The sequence below is a fragment of the Stegostoma tigrinum genome, chromosome 40 (genome assembly GCF_030684315.1).
Source record: "Stegostoma tigrinum isolate sSteTig4 chromosome 40, sSteTig4.hap1, whole genome shotgun sequence".
NCBI classification, from domain to species: Eukaryota; Metazoa; Chordata; class Chondrichthyes; order Orectolobiformes; family Stegostomatidae; genus Stegostoma; species Stegostoma tigrinum.
The window spans coordinates 6,249,133-6,264,871 of record NC_081393.1 but is presented as its reverse complement, the minus strand read 5'-3'; the positions used below and the strand labels follow the sequence as shown (position 1 = coordinate 6,264,871).

Below are 15,739 nucleotides of genomic sequence, written 5' to 3'. Positions count from 1 at the left end.
ACCAGCATCTGAGGCTAAATGTATAGAGAGATTGAAAGGGAATTTCAATAAGCACATGAGGTCAAATAGAGCAGAACATGTTGAAGGTGTGACGATGCTGTCATTTTAAGTGGTTATTTTATAGAACATATATAGAACATAGAACATTACAGCACAGTACAGGCCCTTCGGCCCTCGATGTTGTGCTGACCTGTCATACCAATCTCAAGCCCATCTAACCTACACTATGCCATGTACGTCCATATGCTTGTCCAATGACGACTTACATGTACCTAAAGTTGGAGAATCTACTACCGTTGCAGGCAAAGCGTTCCATTGCCTTACTACTCTCTTTTCACTGTGAAGACCAGGTTTTTTGTCCCTTTCTTTTGAAGTGAGGTTGTAAGGCAGAGATACATAGCTGTCTCTAAGAAAGTAAACAACTTGTGAGGCCTTGGATTTTTTTTAAATGTTGAAACAATAGAAGTAGCCTGGGTGGGACCAGCTCTCTCACACCTGGCTTTCTAAATTTTAAAAAAATTTTAAGGTTTTGTTTTCAGCAGAAGACAAGGGTTGGAAGCTTCAGTAATGTCTTCTAGCTGCTACTCTCTCTGAATTTTCTCTTGATGTTTTTCCCTCCTGGATTGGAGAACTGCATGTGAGAATTTGCGCCTTTTTGCCAAGGGGTGTGTTTACGGGGTGTCACTGTACTGGAACAGTTCGTTAGTAATAGTTACTGTATCTATTATTCTGCCAAATTTTCCAATAGGTTATTCTACATTCCCCTTTCATTTTGTAATTTAGCTACAGTGTTTAAATAAATTGTATTTTGCTTAATGTCGAGTAGTTGGACCGTCGCTTCACATCTGCCTTTAAAATAAGAAAACGTTAGGGTCCAGGCTATATCTTAAAATATTTTGAGGGTGTCTGGTCTGGTCCATAACAAGTTGAAAGTGTGGAAGGAGATTTGACTGGAGCATAAACAGGGAACACAGGACTGCTCATGTGCTGCAGCTATGTGAGAACATCTCTGTAAAAGGGTGACAGCAGCATAGCATTCACAAATAGCCCCGGACCTCATCCTGACAGGTCACTTTGAGGTGATGCTGCCAAGTGGCACGGAACTCAACATTTCTGTGTTCAATCTGCTAGGAAATCCCCTCCTCCAATTCGAACAGTTCCCACATTCCTGTTTTAAATGCTTCACTGTTGGTGTTCACTCCATCAGCTACCTGAGCTCTAGAATTTCGTTCCTTAAACTGTTCTCTTTGAAACTTTCTTCCTTTGCCAAGCTGTCAGTCACCTGCCCAATGTTGATTATAGTTGTTTCTGCAAAGCAGGATGCCTGAATATACCAGGGGTGTTGGCTAAAAGCAAACTGTTGTTGGAATGATGTGACAGAGGTACAGAAAGGGGTATTTATGCACCTGGTAGCTGCGGGGAGGGGAGAAGCATCTTGTTTTTGATAGGACCAATGTTCTGAACGGCACCAGAGTTGGAAGGCAGCTCTGGAGGCTCTTGCATTTCCTTCTGCCACCACTGCCAATGTAACAGGACTACTTCGAGAACAATCCCAGTTCGCTTCCAGGAATGACTACGGCTTTCTTCAGTGAGAATGAATCGGGAAGAGTTCACCATAAACTCACCATAAACAGGTCCAAACTCAGTTCCTGTGCTGTCACTACTGTCCTGCCTGATGTGGCAGTGAGCCCAGGAAAGTTGAGGGATCCACCACGACCTTGGGCTAACAATGAAGGGCCCACAAGCATGCCTTTGTTCCCCAGCTTGGGAAGATTTGATCCTCCTCCCTCTCCCATGATCTTTGCCAGTTGATGTATGCATGCAGGCCCTGTTACACGGAGGTTGGTCTGCAGGCTCAAGAGATTCTTGTTGTGATATCACTTGAAGAGAGAACATACAAACCAGCACACAACCAGCATGCAGAAAGTCTGAATGTTCAACCATGGCAAAGGTTAATTTACAACATGTTCTGCTCTGTGTGTGTGAGTGAACAACGGTTGCTGGTATTTCATCACAAATACTGTCTGATGAGAAATCCCTGCAATATCTGTTCAAATAAACCAAGCCTACATTTAGTTTACTAGTCATACAGTCATATAGCACAGAAACAGACCCTTCAGTCCAACTGCACTGACCAGACATCCCAATCTGACCTCATCCCATTTGCCAGCATTTGGCCCATATCTTTTTAAACCGTTCCTATTCATGTACGCATCCAAATGCATTTTAAATGCTGTAATTCTTCCAGCCTCCACCACCTCCTCTGGCAGCTCATTCCATGCAATCACTGCCCTCTGCATGAAAAAGTTACCCCATAGGTCCCTTTTATACCTGTCATCTCTCACCTCAAGCCTATGCTCTATAGTTTTGGACTCCCCCCCCAGCCCCGCACCGGGAAAAGGACCTTGGCTACTTACCCTATCCATGCCCCTCATGATTTTACAAACCTCTTTAAGGTCGCCCCTCAGTCTCTGACACTCTGGGTAAATAGCCCCAGCCTATTCAGCCTCTCGCTATAGCTCAAACCTTCCAACCCCAGTAACATCCTTGTCAATCTTTTCTGTACCCTCTCAAGTTTAAGAACATCTTTTTTGTAGAAGGGTGACCAGAGCTATACACAGTATTCCAAAAGTGGCCTCACCAATGTCCTGTACAGCCACAACGTGACCTCCCAGCTCGTATACTTAATGTTCTGTCCAATGAAGGCAAGCGTGCCAAACACATTCTTCACTGTCCTGTCTACCTGCGAGTCCACTTTCAAAGAACAATGCACTTGCACCCCTCAGTCACTGCCCAAGGCCCTACCACTAACTCCTGCACTGGCTTGCCTTACCTAAATGCAACACGTCACATTTATTTGAAATAAACTCCACCTGCCACTCCTCTCTCCGTTGACCATCTAATCAAGGTCCCGTTTGCATTCTGAGATAATCTTCTTCACTGTCCACTTCATCACCTATTTTGGTGTCATCTGCACACTTATTCACCATATTCCCTACAGTCACATTCAAATCATTTGTATAAATGATGAAAAGCCGTGGACCCAGCACCAATCCTCTGGCACACCGCATCACAAGCTTCCAGTCTGAAAAGCAACCTCTGCCACCATTGTCTGTCTCCAACCTTCGAGCAGATTTTTGTATTCAGTTGGCTAGCTTTCCCCGGATTCCATGTGATCTAACCTTACTAATCAGTCTCCCATGCAGAACCTTGTCAGACACCTTACTGAACTCCGTATAGGCAACATCTACCACTTTGCCTTTATCAGTCTTCTTGGTCACCTATTCAAAAAACTCAATCAAGTTCGTGAGACACAATTTCCCACGCGCAAAGCCATGTTGACTATCCCTAATCAGTCCTTGCCTTTCCAAATACACATAAATCCTTCCTTCAGAATCGCACCAACAATGTGCCCACCAACAATGTTAGGCTCACCGGTCTATAGTTCCCTGGCTTTTCCTTACAACCTTTCTTCAATAATGGCACCACATTAGCCAAACCTCCGGTCTTCTAGAACCTCTCCTGTGGCTAGAGATGATACAATTATCTCAGCAAGTAATATGGAAATTACACAGAGAACATTCTCTCTCCCCCCCCCCAACCCCCCCCTTTGTCTCACACACACACACACACACACACACACACACAGAGAAACACACTCATTGACAAAATAATCCAGGTTCTTCTTTTTTGACATCCTATTGCCTGCTGTATTTGATAGTCAGTGTGACAATTTCCTTATTTTATTGAATCTTTTCTTTGTTTTGGTGCTTTGTTCTTGCCTTTTTTCCTTCTTCCTTTCCTGACATGCGAACCAACCATTCGCAAGATCTCACCTGGACCTGGAATTTGTTCTCAATTTTATGACCACTCTCCCTGGCCATTGCATCCTGAAACCTGATGTAATTTATTCCCTTCTGGCCTCCACTCTATCTCAGGACTTACCGGTTGTTCATTTCTGCCCTTCGAGCTTCCACTAGCTTAAAATCCATTGCTCAACAAGGAGACTGGTACATTTGTGTAAGTTAACACACACCCATAGCTGTTCTCCCTCCTGTTCACTATTTACTGATCACTGCTGGAGTATGTGTGCAGTTATGGGATACTCAGAGTTTCTGTTGAGATTCATGTACGTTAGAAATGAGGTGCTTGCGAAATGTCAGCACCTGGGTAATTTGTGAGCAAGGGGAAACAAAACTGAAAGCAATGAAGTCAAAGATTGCATGAAATATAGTGTTATGCACAACGTACCTTTCAAACAATTACTTTCAATTCTCAAATAACTCCCTCCTGTTGATGAACTGCACTTGGGGTTTATTTTTCTTCCTGATCTTCCAAGCTTCCAATAACAATTTGACAGATGCCAGTCAGCAATTTGTTTCCAAGGCTTTAGCTTGTGATTATTATTATTTTCCAAAGTCAACACTAGACGTTTGCCAGAGTCAAAGCTGGAAGTCATCTCTGTTGAGGAATTTAACAATTCCAGCCCAACATGCCATCAGCTCAAAGGTCAAACCTCCAGGACTCTGAGGCACACAGTCAAAGATGTCCTGATTGCTTACTTGCCAAGACAGTTGGGCAATCGTCAGGGACAAATAGATTTGTTTTCGATACATCTTTGCTGACATTAGAGCTTCAAAATCTGAGTCACTTTAAGAAAGGGAATGATCAGCCTGTGGTGCAGTTGGATAGTGTTGTAATCAGAGTCGGTCGAGGCAAGCTTCCTGTTGGAATCTTAGCCAAAGAAAAGGTGTTCCAGTACAGTGTCCACATTGCCACTGCAGTATCTAAAGCCGAATACTCTGCCTTGTACTGTATGCCTAACCTGCGCAACAGATTCCACTAGCTTAAAATCCAAAGACTCAGATAATGTTCTGGGGACCCTAGTTCGAATCCTGCCATGACACATGGTGGAATTTTAATTCAATAAATATTTAGAACTAAGAATCTAATGATGGTCATGAATCCATTGTCAATTGTTGGAAAAACCCACCTGGTTCACTAATGTCGTTTAGGAAACGAAACTACTGTTCTTACATGGTCTGGCCTACATGTGACTCCAGACCCACAGCAATGTGGTTCACTCTGAACTCCCCTTGGACAATTAAGGATGTCCTCATTCTGTTAATGAATTTTTAAAAAATTTTGGCATTTTTCCCGTCCTCCTTCAGTTCTGACCAAAGATCATCTTCAGCTGCACTGTTACGCTGTCTGTCTGTCTGTACACAATGGCCAGTTCGAACCATATGGCCACTGAAGTGATACAGCATTGAAAGCAGCCATTTGGCCCAACTTACCCATTTCAACTCTCAGATACCCGGATGCCCTTTCTAATCCCATCTTCGAGCACACAGCCCATAGCCCATAGCCCATAGCCCTGCAGCTTCCAGCACTTATGGTGCAGATCCAAGTTTAGGGTCTCTGTCTCAAGCAGTGAATTCCAGACACCCATCACCCTTTTAGTAAAAACGCTTTTCCTCACATCCCCACTGATCCTTCAGCCACTTAGCTTGGATCTATGACCTCTGGTTTTTGAACTCACTGCCAAGGGAAACAGGTTCCTCCTGTCCCTGTATCTTTATCCCTCACAATTTTGTCCACATCAATCATGTCAACCTTTCAGCCTTCTGTGTTCCAAGGAAAACAGCCCCCAACATCTCCAATTTCTCCTCTTTGTGACATTTAGGCTGAATATTGTCAGTAATACTTTGCTTTTAAAGCTGATAGAATTTATCTGATGAGCCTGAACATACAAGACATATGACGACAGACTCCATGTAAAATTGGAACACTGTGGATGCTGGACATCTGGAATAAAATCAGATAGTACTGGAGAAACTCAGCAGGTCTGGCAGCCTCTGTGCAGAGAGGCAGAGTTAACATTTTGAGCCCACTGACTCTTCTTCAATTCTTCTTCCAACTGTAAACAGGAACTGTGTTTCTCTCTCTCTCTCTCGCCCCTACACACAGCCTGCCAGACCTGCTGAGTTCCTCCAGAACTCTCTACTTTACTAAAGGATTCCAACTGTCTGCCACCCCACCACGGCAGCAACAGACTGGAAATAACTCCCTTCAGTTTCGATAACCATCGATCTTTGGTTCTGAACTTCTTCCACGTGAATCTCTCCTCTTCCACCCCTACCCTCCCCCCCCCCGCCATAGACCCCCGCCCCCACTCCAGTGCCTTTGTTCTGAGCAGATCGCGGGGTGAATTTGAAGCAAGGTTACCTTGATTGGTGAGTACCACTTCCTGGGGGCATTCATCTGCCGAGCTCTGTTGTTGTTCTGAATCCCCAACTCAGAGAACTCATACTCTTGCTCCGGCATTTTCACCCTCGCATTTTTGGCCTTTTCCAATTTGGCACCTTCTTCCGTCGATCCCTTCTCTCCCCAACGGACCTGAAAAGATGGCAATGCCAGCCATTAAGAAGCTGCCTACGGGACTGGGGTCTCAGCTGGGCCCCTCTGTGGGGACAGGCTGAGAGGCAAGGTGCTGCTGGTCGTGTGCGGTCCTGCGGGCTGGGGAATGGTGCATGCAAAGGAAGATCCCAGCAGCCAATCCAAGGTGAGTGGGCAATTGTTTCGCAAAAGATGTGTCAGACGCAACTTGCAGTGAATGCGATAACACATTGTGGAGCTGGTGGAACACAGCAGGCCAGGCAGCATCAGAGGAGCAGGAAAGCTGACGTTTACGGTCAGGACCCTCCTTCAGAAAATCTTTCTGAAGAAGGGTCCTAACCCAAAATGTCAGCTTTCCTGCTCCTCTGATGCTGCCTGGCCTGCTGTGTTCCACCAGCTCCACAATGTGTTATCTCTGACTCCAGCATCAGCTGTTGTTGCTATTTCTTGCAGTTTGTCCAGAGTGTGCAGGAAGGCTTCCTGACACAGTATGTAGATAGGCCAACAAGGGGCGAAGCCACATTAGATTTGGTACTGGGTAATGAGCCCAGCCAGGTGTTAGATTTGGAGGTAGGTGAGCACTTTGGTGATAGCGATCACAATTCTGTTATGTTTACTTTAGTGATGGAAAGGGATAGGTGTATACCACTGGGCAAGAGTTATAGCTGGGGGAAAGGCAATTACAATGAGATTAGGCAAGATTTAGGGAGCATAGAATGGGGAAGGAAACTGCAGAGGATGGGCACATTAGAAGTGTGGAGCTTATTTAAGGAAAAGCTCCTGTGTGTTCTAGATAAGTATGTACCTGTCAGGCACGGAGGAAGCTGTAGAGTGCGGGAGCCGTGGTTTACGAAGGAGGTAGAATCTCTGGTCAAGAGGAAGAAGAAGGCTTATCTTAGGATGAGATGTGAAGGCTCAGTTAGGCCGTTTGAGGGCTACAAGGTAGCCAGGAAAGACCTAAAGAGAGAGCTCAGAAGAACCAGGAGGAGACATGAGAAGTTGTTGGTGGATAGGATCGGGGTAAACCCTAAAGCTTTCTATAGGTACTTAAGGAATAAAAGAATGACGAGAGTAAGATTAGGGCCAATCAAGGATAGTAGTGGTAAATTGTGTGTGGAGTCAGATGAGATAGGGGAAGCGCTAAATGAATATTTTTCAACAGTATTCACTCTAGAAAACGACAATGTTGTCGAGGTGAATACTGAGATACAGGCTACTAGACTAGGTGGGATTGAGGTTCACAAGGAAGAGGTATTAGAAATCCTACAGAGGGTGAAGATAGATAAGTCCCCTGGGCCGGATGGCATTTATCCTCGAATCCTCTGGGAAGCCAGGGAGGACTTTGCCGAGCCTTTGGCATTGATCTTTAACTCGTCATTGTCTACAGGAATAGTGCCAGACGACTGGAGGATAGCAAATGTGGTTCCCCTGTTCAAGAAGGGGAGTAGAGACAGTCCTGGTAATTATAGACCAGTGAGCCTTACCTCAGTTGTTGGTAAAGTGTTGGAAAAGGTTATAAGGGATAGGATTTATAATCATCTAGAAAAGAATAAATTGATTAGCGATAGTCAGCACGGTTTTGTGAAGGGAAGGTCGTGCCTCACAAACCTTATTGAGTTCTTTGAGAAGGTGACCAAACAGGTAGATGAGAGTAAACCGGTTGATGTGGTGTATATGGATTTCAGCAAGGCGTTCGATAAGGTTCCCCACAATAGGCTATTGTACAAAATGCGGAGGAGTGGAATTGTGGGAGATATAGCAGTTTGGGTCGGAAATTGGCTTGCTGAAAGAAGGCAAAGGGTGGTAGTTGATGGGAAATGTTCATCCTGGAGACCAGTTACTAGTGGTGTACCGCAAGGGTCGGTGTTGGGTCCACTGCTATTTGTCATTTTTATAAATGACCTGGATGAGGGCTTAGAAGGATGGGTCAGTAAATTTGCAGACGACACTAAGGTTGGTGGAGTTGTGGATAGTGACGAAGGATGCTGTAGGTTGCAGAGAGACATAGATAAGCTACAGAGCTGGGCTGAGAGGTGGCAAATGGAGTTTAATGCAGGCAAGTGTGAGGTGATGCACTTTGGTAGGAGTAACCAGAAGGCAAAGTACTGGGCTAATGGTACGATTCTTAGCAGTGTAGATGAGCAGAGAGATCTCGGTGTCTATGTACACAGATCCTTGAAAGTTGCCACCCAGGTTGACAGGGCTGTTAAGAAGGCATACAGTGTTTTAGCTTTTATTAATAGAGGGATCGAGTTCCAGAACCAAGAGCTTATGGTGTAGCTGTACAAAACTCTGGTGTGGCCGCACTTGGAGTATTATGTACAGTTCTGGTCACTGCATTATGAGAAGGATGTGGAAGCTTTGGAAAGGGTGCAGAGGAGATTTACTAGGATGTTGCCTGATATGGAGGGAAGGTCTCACGAGGAAAGGCTGAGGGACGTGAGGCTGTTTTCATTAGAGAGAAGAAGGTTGAGAGGTGACTTAATTGAAACATATAAAATAATCAGAGGGTTAGACAGGGTGGATAGGGAGAGCCTTTTTCCTAGGATGGTGACGGCGAGCACAAGGGGGCATAGCTTTAAATTGAGGGGTGAAAGATACAGGACAGATGTCAGAGGTAGTTTCTTTACTCAGAGAGTAGTAAGGGAATGGAACGCTTTGCCTGCAACGGTAGTAGATTTGCCAACTTTAGGTACATTTGAGTCGTGATTGGATAAGCATATGGACGTACATGGAATAGTGTAGGTTAGATGGGCTTCAGATCGGTATGACAGGTCGGCACAACATCGAGGGCTGAAGGGCCTGTACTGTGCTGTAATGTTCTATGTTCTATATGAGAGATATCAGGTCCCCTTGGATTTACCTGTGACCTGCATGTTCTTAACATAGAAGAACATTTCTGCTCGCAATGATTTGGCGAGATGACAGTGAATCTCTTCATGAGATATGGGGGAACACGAGTGGACCATTCAGCCCCTCACATCTGTTCCACCGAGGCACAGAACAATGCTCTCAGGGTGGGTGAGTGGGTTGGACACTAGATAGCAGGATGAGAGACATCTTATGGGATTTTACTCGAGGCTGGAGGGTCAGGGAAGAGTGAGGGAGAGTGGGAAGACAAGAAACAAGGGTGGAGAGAACAGGGGAGAATGTTCAGGTTTGTCAGTGGGTGGAAGGTCACTATGTCTTGAGGCTCCTCTCCAGAGGGAGGAGAGAGACAGGAATGTTTTAACAATCCCACAAAGGAAGGGAATTTCTCGGGGTGTGCTGAAAAGGATCAAGCAAGTGTAGGAGATCTCTCTTTTAGCATGAAGAAGGTTGTAGCAACGACAAAAGAGTGTCATCATTGAGCACGGTAAGGTCTGAGAGAAACCCAAATGTGATCCTGCTCCCTGTAAACACTGAGATAGAAAGAGGTGGCGAGGGTCATAGCAATGGAAGCAGGGTATTTACCCATTCCTTTGGCATCCAAATATGGCCCGTGACAATTCTCAATTGGTGCCCCCTCTGGGGAGATTTACCCTGTACCAGGGACGCTTCTCCTGCCAGTCATGGTCAGGGTGTCAGATTGTGGCACTAGGATGCAGCCCAGCTGTTTCAAGGCCACCCTTGGCACTTTCCAGGCAACTGAGTCAGTGATGATGGCGGTGGGTTTGGTGAAGGTGAGACGGGACTAGCTCAGGAAGGTAGCACCCATTACGGCTACCAGGCCAACAACATCATCTCTCGGGTCTTGCCAAATGCTCACACATCCTCAACTCACAGCCTTTGCAGAGGTCAGGCAGCGAGGGAGAATCTAATATTTCTGGCTCCCCCTCGAACTCCCAGTGCTCTCCGATGACCCATTTTGCTATTGCTATTTCTCAAAGCTGTCTCCTTCCACTCAGCAGCAACCAGCCTCTGTCGCACACCCCCACCCCACCCGCATGTGTAACGCCACTCTGGGGTGTCAAACACTGGGTCCTTGTCCCTTCAGTAACTATGTGCTCATGTTGGTCAGAGTTGGGGGTGAGGGTTACAGTGAGGGTTAGAGTTATGGTTATGGTGAGGGTTACAGTGAGGGTTGGGGTTAAGGTGAGGGTTACGGTGAGGATTAGGGTGAGGGTTAGAGTTAGGGTTAGGGTGACGGTTTTGGTGAGGGTTGGGGTTAAGGTGAGGGTTGGATTGAGGCTGAGGGTCGGATGAGGGTTGGGGTTAAGTTTTACAGTTGGTGATAATGTGAGGTTTAGGCTTAGGGAAAGCAATTGCCCCCGCGCCTCCAAACCACTGGGGGTCTTGAGAGATTCATGGGACTGGTCTCTGGCCACTCTGCCTGTCCACTTCTGTTGGATAAGAGTAGTGTCAACAAGTGATAGTGACATTGAACAGTCTGTGAGGAACAACTCCACTTTGGTCAATGAAATGATAAATTTACCCTTTATCCTCTACATTTTGCTCTGTTAAAGGGAATATGCCTTTATAATCCTATAAAATTTGTTTGCCCAAAATAACCCCAGGTTCTTAAAGGCTTGGTGACACAAGGATGATCTTTAATGCAATCAGGTTGAAGCGTGCACTTGAGAACACATCATTTAACAAGAGTATCTCTTTGAGGTGACCTGGGATGACCCCTCTTCTCTGAAATAGCAGGAGTGCATCTTTGTCACAGTCTGTCTGGGGATTAATGCTGAAGTGTTGTGTTGAGCAGCTGCTACAGCTTTAGAAGTCAAGACTTCAGGTGACTTCATGGAGGCCAAAGACCTGCCACATCCGAGGTAACTAGCTGCAAGGCTACTTGGGCACAATCGAGCCGCAAGATGTTTTTCCCTACTACTGGCTAGAAAATGCTCCATTTCAACTTTATGCGGAAAGGCTTGAATTCCACCCAACACCCCCTCCAACTCCATCGCCACAGTGTCTTGGAAAACCACACATGCATTTTGGAAAGACAAGTCAGGGCAGGTCTTATACAATGAATGGTAGGATCCTGGGGAGTGTTGCCGACTAAAGATACGTTGGGGTGCAGGTTCATGGTTCCTTGAAAGTGGAGTCCCAGATATGCAGGATAGTGAAGGAGGCATTTGGTCTACTTGCCTCTGTTAGTCAGTGCATTGAGTATAGGATTTGGAACATCTTTTTGTGGCTGTACAGGACATTGGTTAGGCCACTTTTGGAATACTGAATGCAATCTGGGTTCCCTGCTATTGGAAGGATATTGTGAAATTTGAAAGGATTCAGAAAAGATTTCCAAGGATATTGCTTGGGTTGAAGGGTTTGAGCTATCGGAAGAGTCTGAATAGGCTGGGGCTATTTTCCCTGGAGTATGAGAGGCTGAGGGGTGACCTCAAAGAGGTTTACAAAATCATGAGGGGCATGGATAGGATGAATAGCAAAGGTCTTTTTCCCTGGGGTAGGGGTATCCAGAACTATAGGGCATAGGTTTAAGGTAAAAGGGGAAAGACTTAAAAGGGACCAAAGGGGCAATGTTTTCACACAGAAGATGGCACGTGAATGGAATGAGCTGCCAGACGATGTGGCGGAGGCTGGTACAATTACAACATTTAAAAGGCATCTGGACGGGTACATGAATAGGAAGGGTTTGGAGGGATATGGGCTAAACACGGGACTAGAATAATTTAGGATGTCTGGTTGTCATGGAAAAATTGGATCGAAGGGTCTGTTTCTGTGCTGTATACCTGCATGACTCTGTACGATAGAATAAAGGAGGAAAGATATTGTTGAGAAAAGATACTAATGAAGGAAGCACAATTCCCTACTGTACAAGACTCAGGAACAGTGTGATCACAATGGAGAGTTTAACCAAGCAATCTCCCAATCTCTGGACATTAAGGGAGAATGTTGGGGGCAGACCTTTCCTGGTGGGCTTTGTTTATGCCTGTTGGCACAGAGTCAATGGGCCAAACGGCCTCTTCTGAACTGTACGATTGTATGACTTTTCTATGCATTAAGGAGGGCGCGCTTGTTGGAACATATGGGTATCATAACTAAACAATCCTTTCCTTATTTCATACTGTATCTCAACACAAAAATGATTGTCATCTCCTGAATGATGATCCCTTGTCTCATCTGCGTTGTCATCACCAATTGCCACCTGTGGGTCTTTCTGAACAGGCCAATGATTTCCTGATGGGGTATCAACATTTTTCGATTGCAGTGGGCCTTTCCTTCTCAGTTCAGTGTCACCCACCTCTGAATCACCAGGCATGTTCTTAACCAAGAGATAGTGGGAATTGCCGATGCTGGAGAATTTGAGATGACAAGGTGTAGAACTGGATGAACACAGCAGGCCAGGCAGCATCAGAGGAGCAGGAAAGCCGACATTTTGCATCTGGACCCTTCTTCAGACCCGAAACGTTGGCATTCCTGCTCCTTTGCTGCCTGGCCTGCTGTGTTCATCCAGCTCTACAGCTTGTTGTTATCATGTTCTTAAAGAAAGAGTGCAAAGACTGTCCCTAGGTACGCTGTAAGGTCTGAGCTGGTGCCATGTGTTGGTGACATTGTTACACCGTGACTAATCTAGGAACAGAAGAAGCTGTACCTGTGTACCTTTCGTCCCTAAGATGGTGTTGTAAGAGGCAACTTGTAAACTTTTCACTGTTACTCACGTGAGTACATGTGACAATAAAGCTAATTCCGTTCAATTCAGGAGTGGATGAGGGGTGTCTTCCTACCTCCATTCTTTTGATCCCCCCTACACCTCGGCCGCCATAATAGGAGGCATCGACAGTCGGCCATTTCTTCTTGGGCATGCCTTCAGAATCGGAATCTTCCTACGAGAGAAGAGAGAGAGAGAGACAGAGAGAGGGAGAGAGAGAGAGAGAGAACAGGCGGTGAGAGAACATGTCCAAAAATGATCTGCCTCATGCTCAGCCAAACCCCGTCTCAATCCTGACTGGAAGTCTCACAACAGGAAATGCCTCAGCTCCAACAGCTTTTCTTCACCCCCCACCCCCACCCCCTACACCCCCTCCCCCCCATCCCCAGTGAAACCACACACACACCCCGCCCCTGAAAAAATAGACATCCTTCAAGGTTGACCCTGACAGAACCCTCTGACTTGGAAAGCAACAACGAAACAATGCTTAACAGGCACATGGCTGCTTCAGAGAGAGACAGAAGAACACAGAGCAGAGACCCAACAGAATTGAAGTTGTACACAATATATTTTGCTTAAGTCTCAGTCTGGCTTGCCTGAAAATATAAAAACAGGAAGAATCCTGACGTCATGGATGTTCGAGCAGGCCAGAGGAGATTGATAACACTTGTTCAATTTTGCAATCACCCTCTCTGTGTTTACAGACGACAATCACATAAAAACAGAGTTGTTTCATCAAATTAATTTTTTCTGACTTCGAGCGTGATAGTTAATCAGGGTTTCTTTATCCCTCTGAGCACTGTCTCTCGCCATCTGGTCTCTTGGAGATTTCACTTGATTCAACAGCAGCTCTGCTACAAGGAAAGGCCTGAACTTGGTCTTGATTTTCCAGCCCAAACACTCTGCCTATTAGCTGTTCAGGTCTAGGGCACAATGGAACCATGCACTGCACTCCTCCTAGCCAGCCAACATCATTCTGGCTGAACCAATACTACAAATCCATAAGGTGGAGAGGCAGAAGAAAGCCATTTGGCCCATCGAGCCTGCTCTACAACTCAGCAGCATCATGGCTGATATAATAACTCTGAACCCCACTTTCCTGTCTTTTCCCCGCAATCCGTGATTCCCTTTAAACATCTGTCTGTCTCAACTTTGAATATACGAAAGGAGCCAGTCTCGACAGCCCTCTGCAGTAAAGAATTCCACAGGTTCACTCCCCTCTGAGAGAATAAATTCCTCCTCATCTCTGTCTTACATGTTCAACCCTTTACTCAGTGGTAACACACCCAGTCCTAGATTCTCTCACAAGAGGAAACAACGTCACCACGTCACCCCTGGTCAAAACCCTAAGACTCTTGTATGTTTCAAGAAGGTCACCTCTCATTCTTCTGAACTCCCGTGAGTACAGGCCCACCCTCCTTGACGTCTTCTCACAAAACAGTACATCCACTCCCAGGAACTTGCAAACTGGTGCATGTCGCTCAATCGGCCAACCCACAGTGTGCTTCTCAGGCTCTGGGGGTGAAGCAGAGATTGACCAAGGGAACTGGGACGTTAGTGACGACCAAAGGCTGGCTCTGTCAGGGATGCTTGTTCCTGAAGCAGTGGGGAATGAGGCTGGGTACAATAAGGAGGTCTAGGAAGAGTGGGGAGGAAGAACCTATTCCCTTATTGTTTGAGGGGTGCATTTTAGCGATTTAAAGCAACAGTTTATAGAGGGGATTTCAGAGGTAGGACATGGGACACTGGAACTCACTGCCTCAGAGGGTGGGCAAATAGAGAAGCCCCTACCACATCAGTTGGATATGAATCTGGAATGAATTGTTAGAACACACGGGGCTACTGTCCAAGAGTTGGCATGAACCTGGATGGCTCCTCATCATTTGGTGCAAGCACGGCGGGCCGATTGGCTGCCTTTCTTGCTATAAAACATTTCCTGTTCCATCTTTCTGCAAGTGACCCAGTAAGGATGCCCAGCAAGTTTGGGACATGGTTTCCAGTTAAAGCTATCAGGTGTGGACAAGCATCCCGAGTTATGTTTGGCACTCTGTTGACTCCAAATTGTGCAGTATTTTCTTCCATTTTCCTGGTGCAGGACCGATTCAGATCACCAAGACTCTGAGCTGCATCATTTGTGAGCTGAGCTGGACATGATGAACAAAAGCCAGCTGCTATAAATTAGCTCTGGTGGGTTTAACTGTTTGATAACATCAAGCAGTAAGAGCCTTGAGCTACTCTGCACATTAAAGATTTCACTGTCAGCTCAACCCTGTCACTGTGGATCAAAGAATCAAACAGAACAATAGGTGGCAAATGCAATTTCCTATCACATGGGACAAGCATAGAGGTGAGGAATCCTGTAGCAAGAAACTCAACTCCTCTCTCCCCGAGGCCTGTCCACATCTCCAAGTCACAAGTTAGGAGTGTGACAGAACTCTCCCGTCTTGCCTGGATGAGTGCAGCTCCAGTAACACTCATGAAGCTCAACACCATCCAGGACAAAGCAACCCACTTGATTGGCACCACATCCACAAGCATCTACTCCTACCACCAGCCACTCTCAGTAGCAGCAGTATGTACTACCGATTAGGTATTTAACGAAATTAATCAAGGTTCCTCAGGCAGCAAATTCCAAACCCACGACCACTTCCATCTAGAAGGACGAGGGCAGGGGATACATGGGAACACTGTCCCCTGCAAGTTCCCCTCCGAGCCACTCACCATCCTGACTGGGAAATAATTGCT

At 46.0% G+C, this 15,739-nt stretch overlaps 1 protein-coding gene across 1 annotated transcript in view; it reads right to left on the bottom strand.

Moving 5' to 3' along the window:
• LOC125447911 (anthrax toxin receptor 1-like) overlaps positions 1–15,739 on the bottom strand; it is a 149,793-nt gene that overhangs the window by 28,195 nt on the left and 105,859 nt on the right. Inside the window, exons 15-16 of the mRNA XM_048522695.2 lie at positions 13,071–13,169; positions 6,229–6,399 (exon numbers count right to left, since the gene is read on the bottom strand). Coding sequence (XP_048378652.1) covers positions 6,229–6,399; positions 13,071–13,169 — 270 coding nt within the window. The remainder of the gene's footprint in view (positions 1–6,228; positions 6,400–13,070; positions 13,170–15,739) is intronic.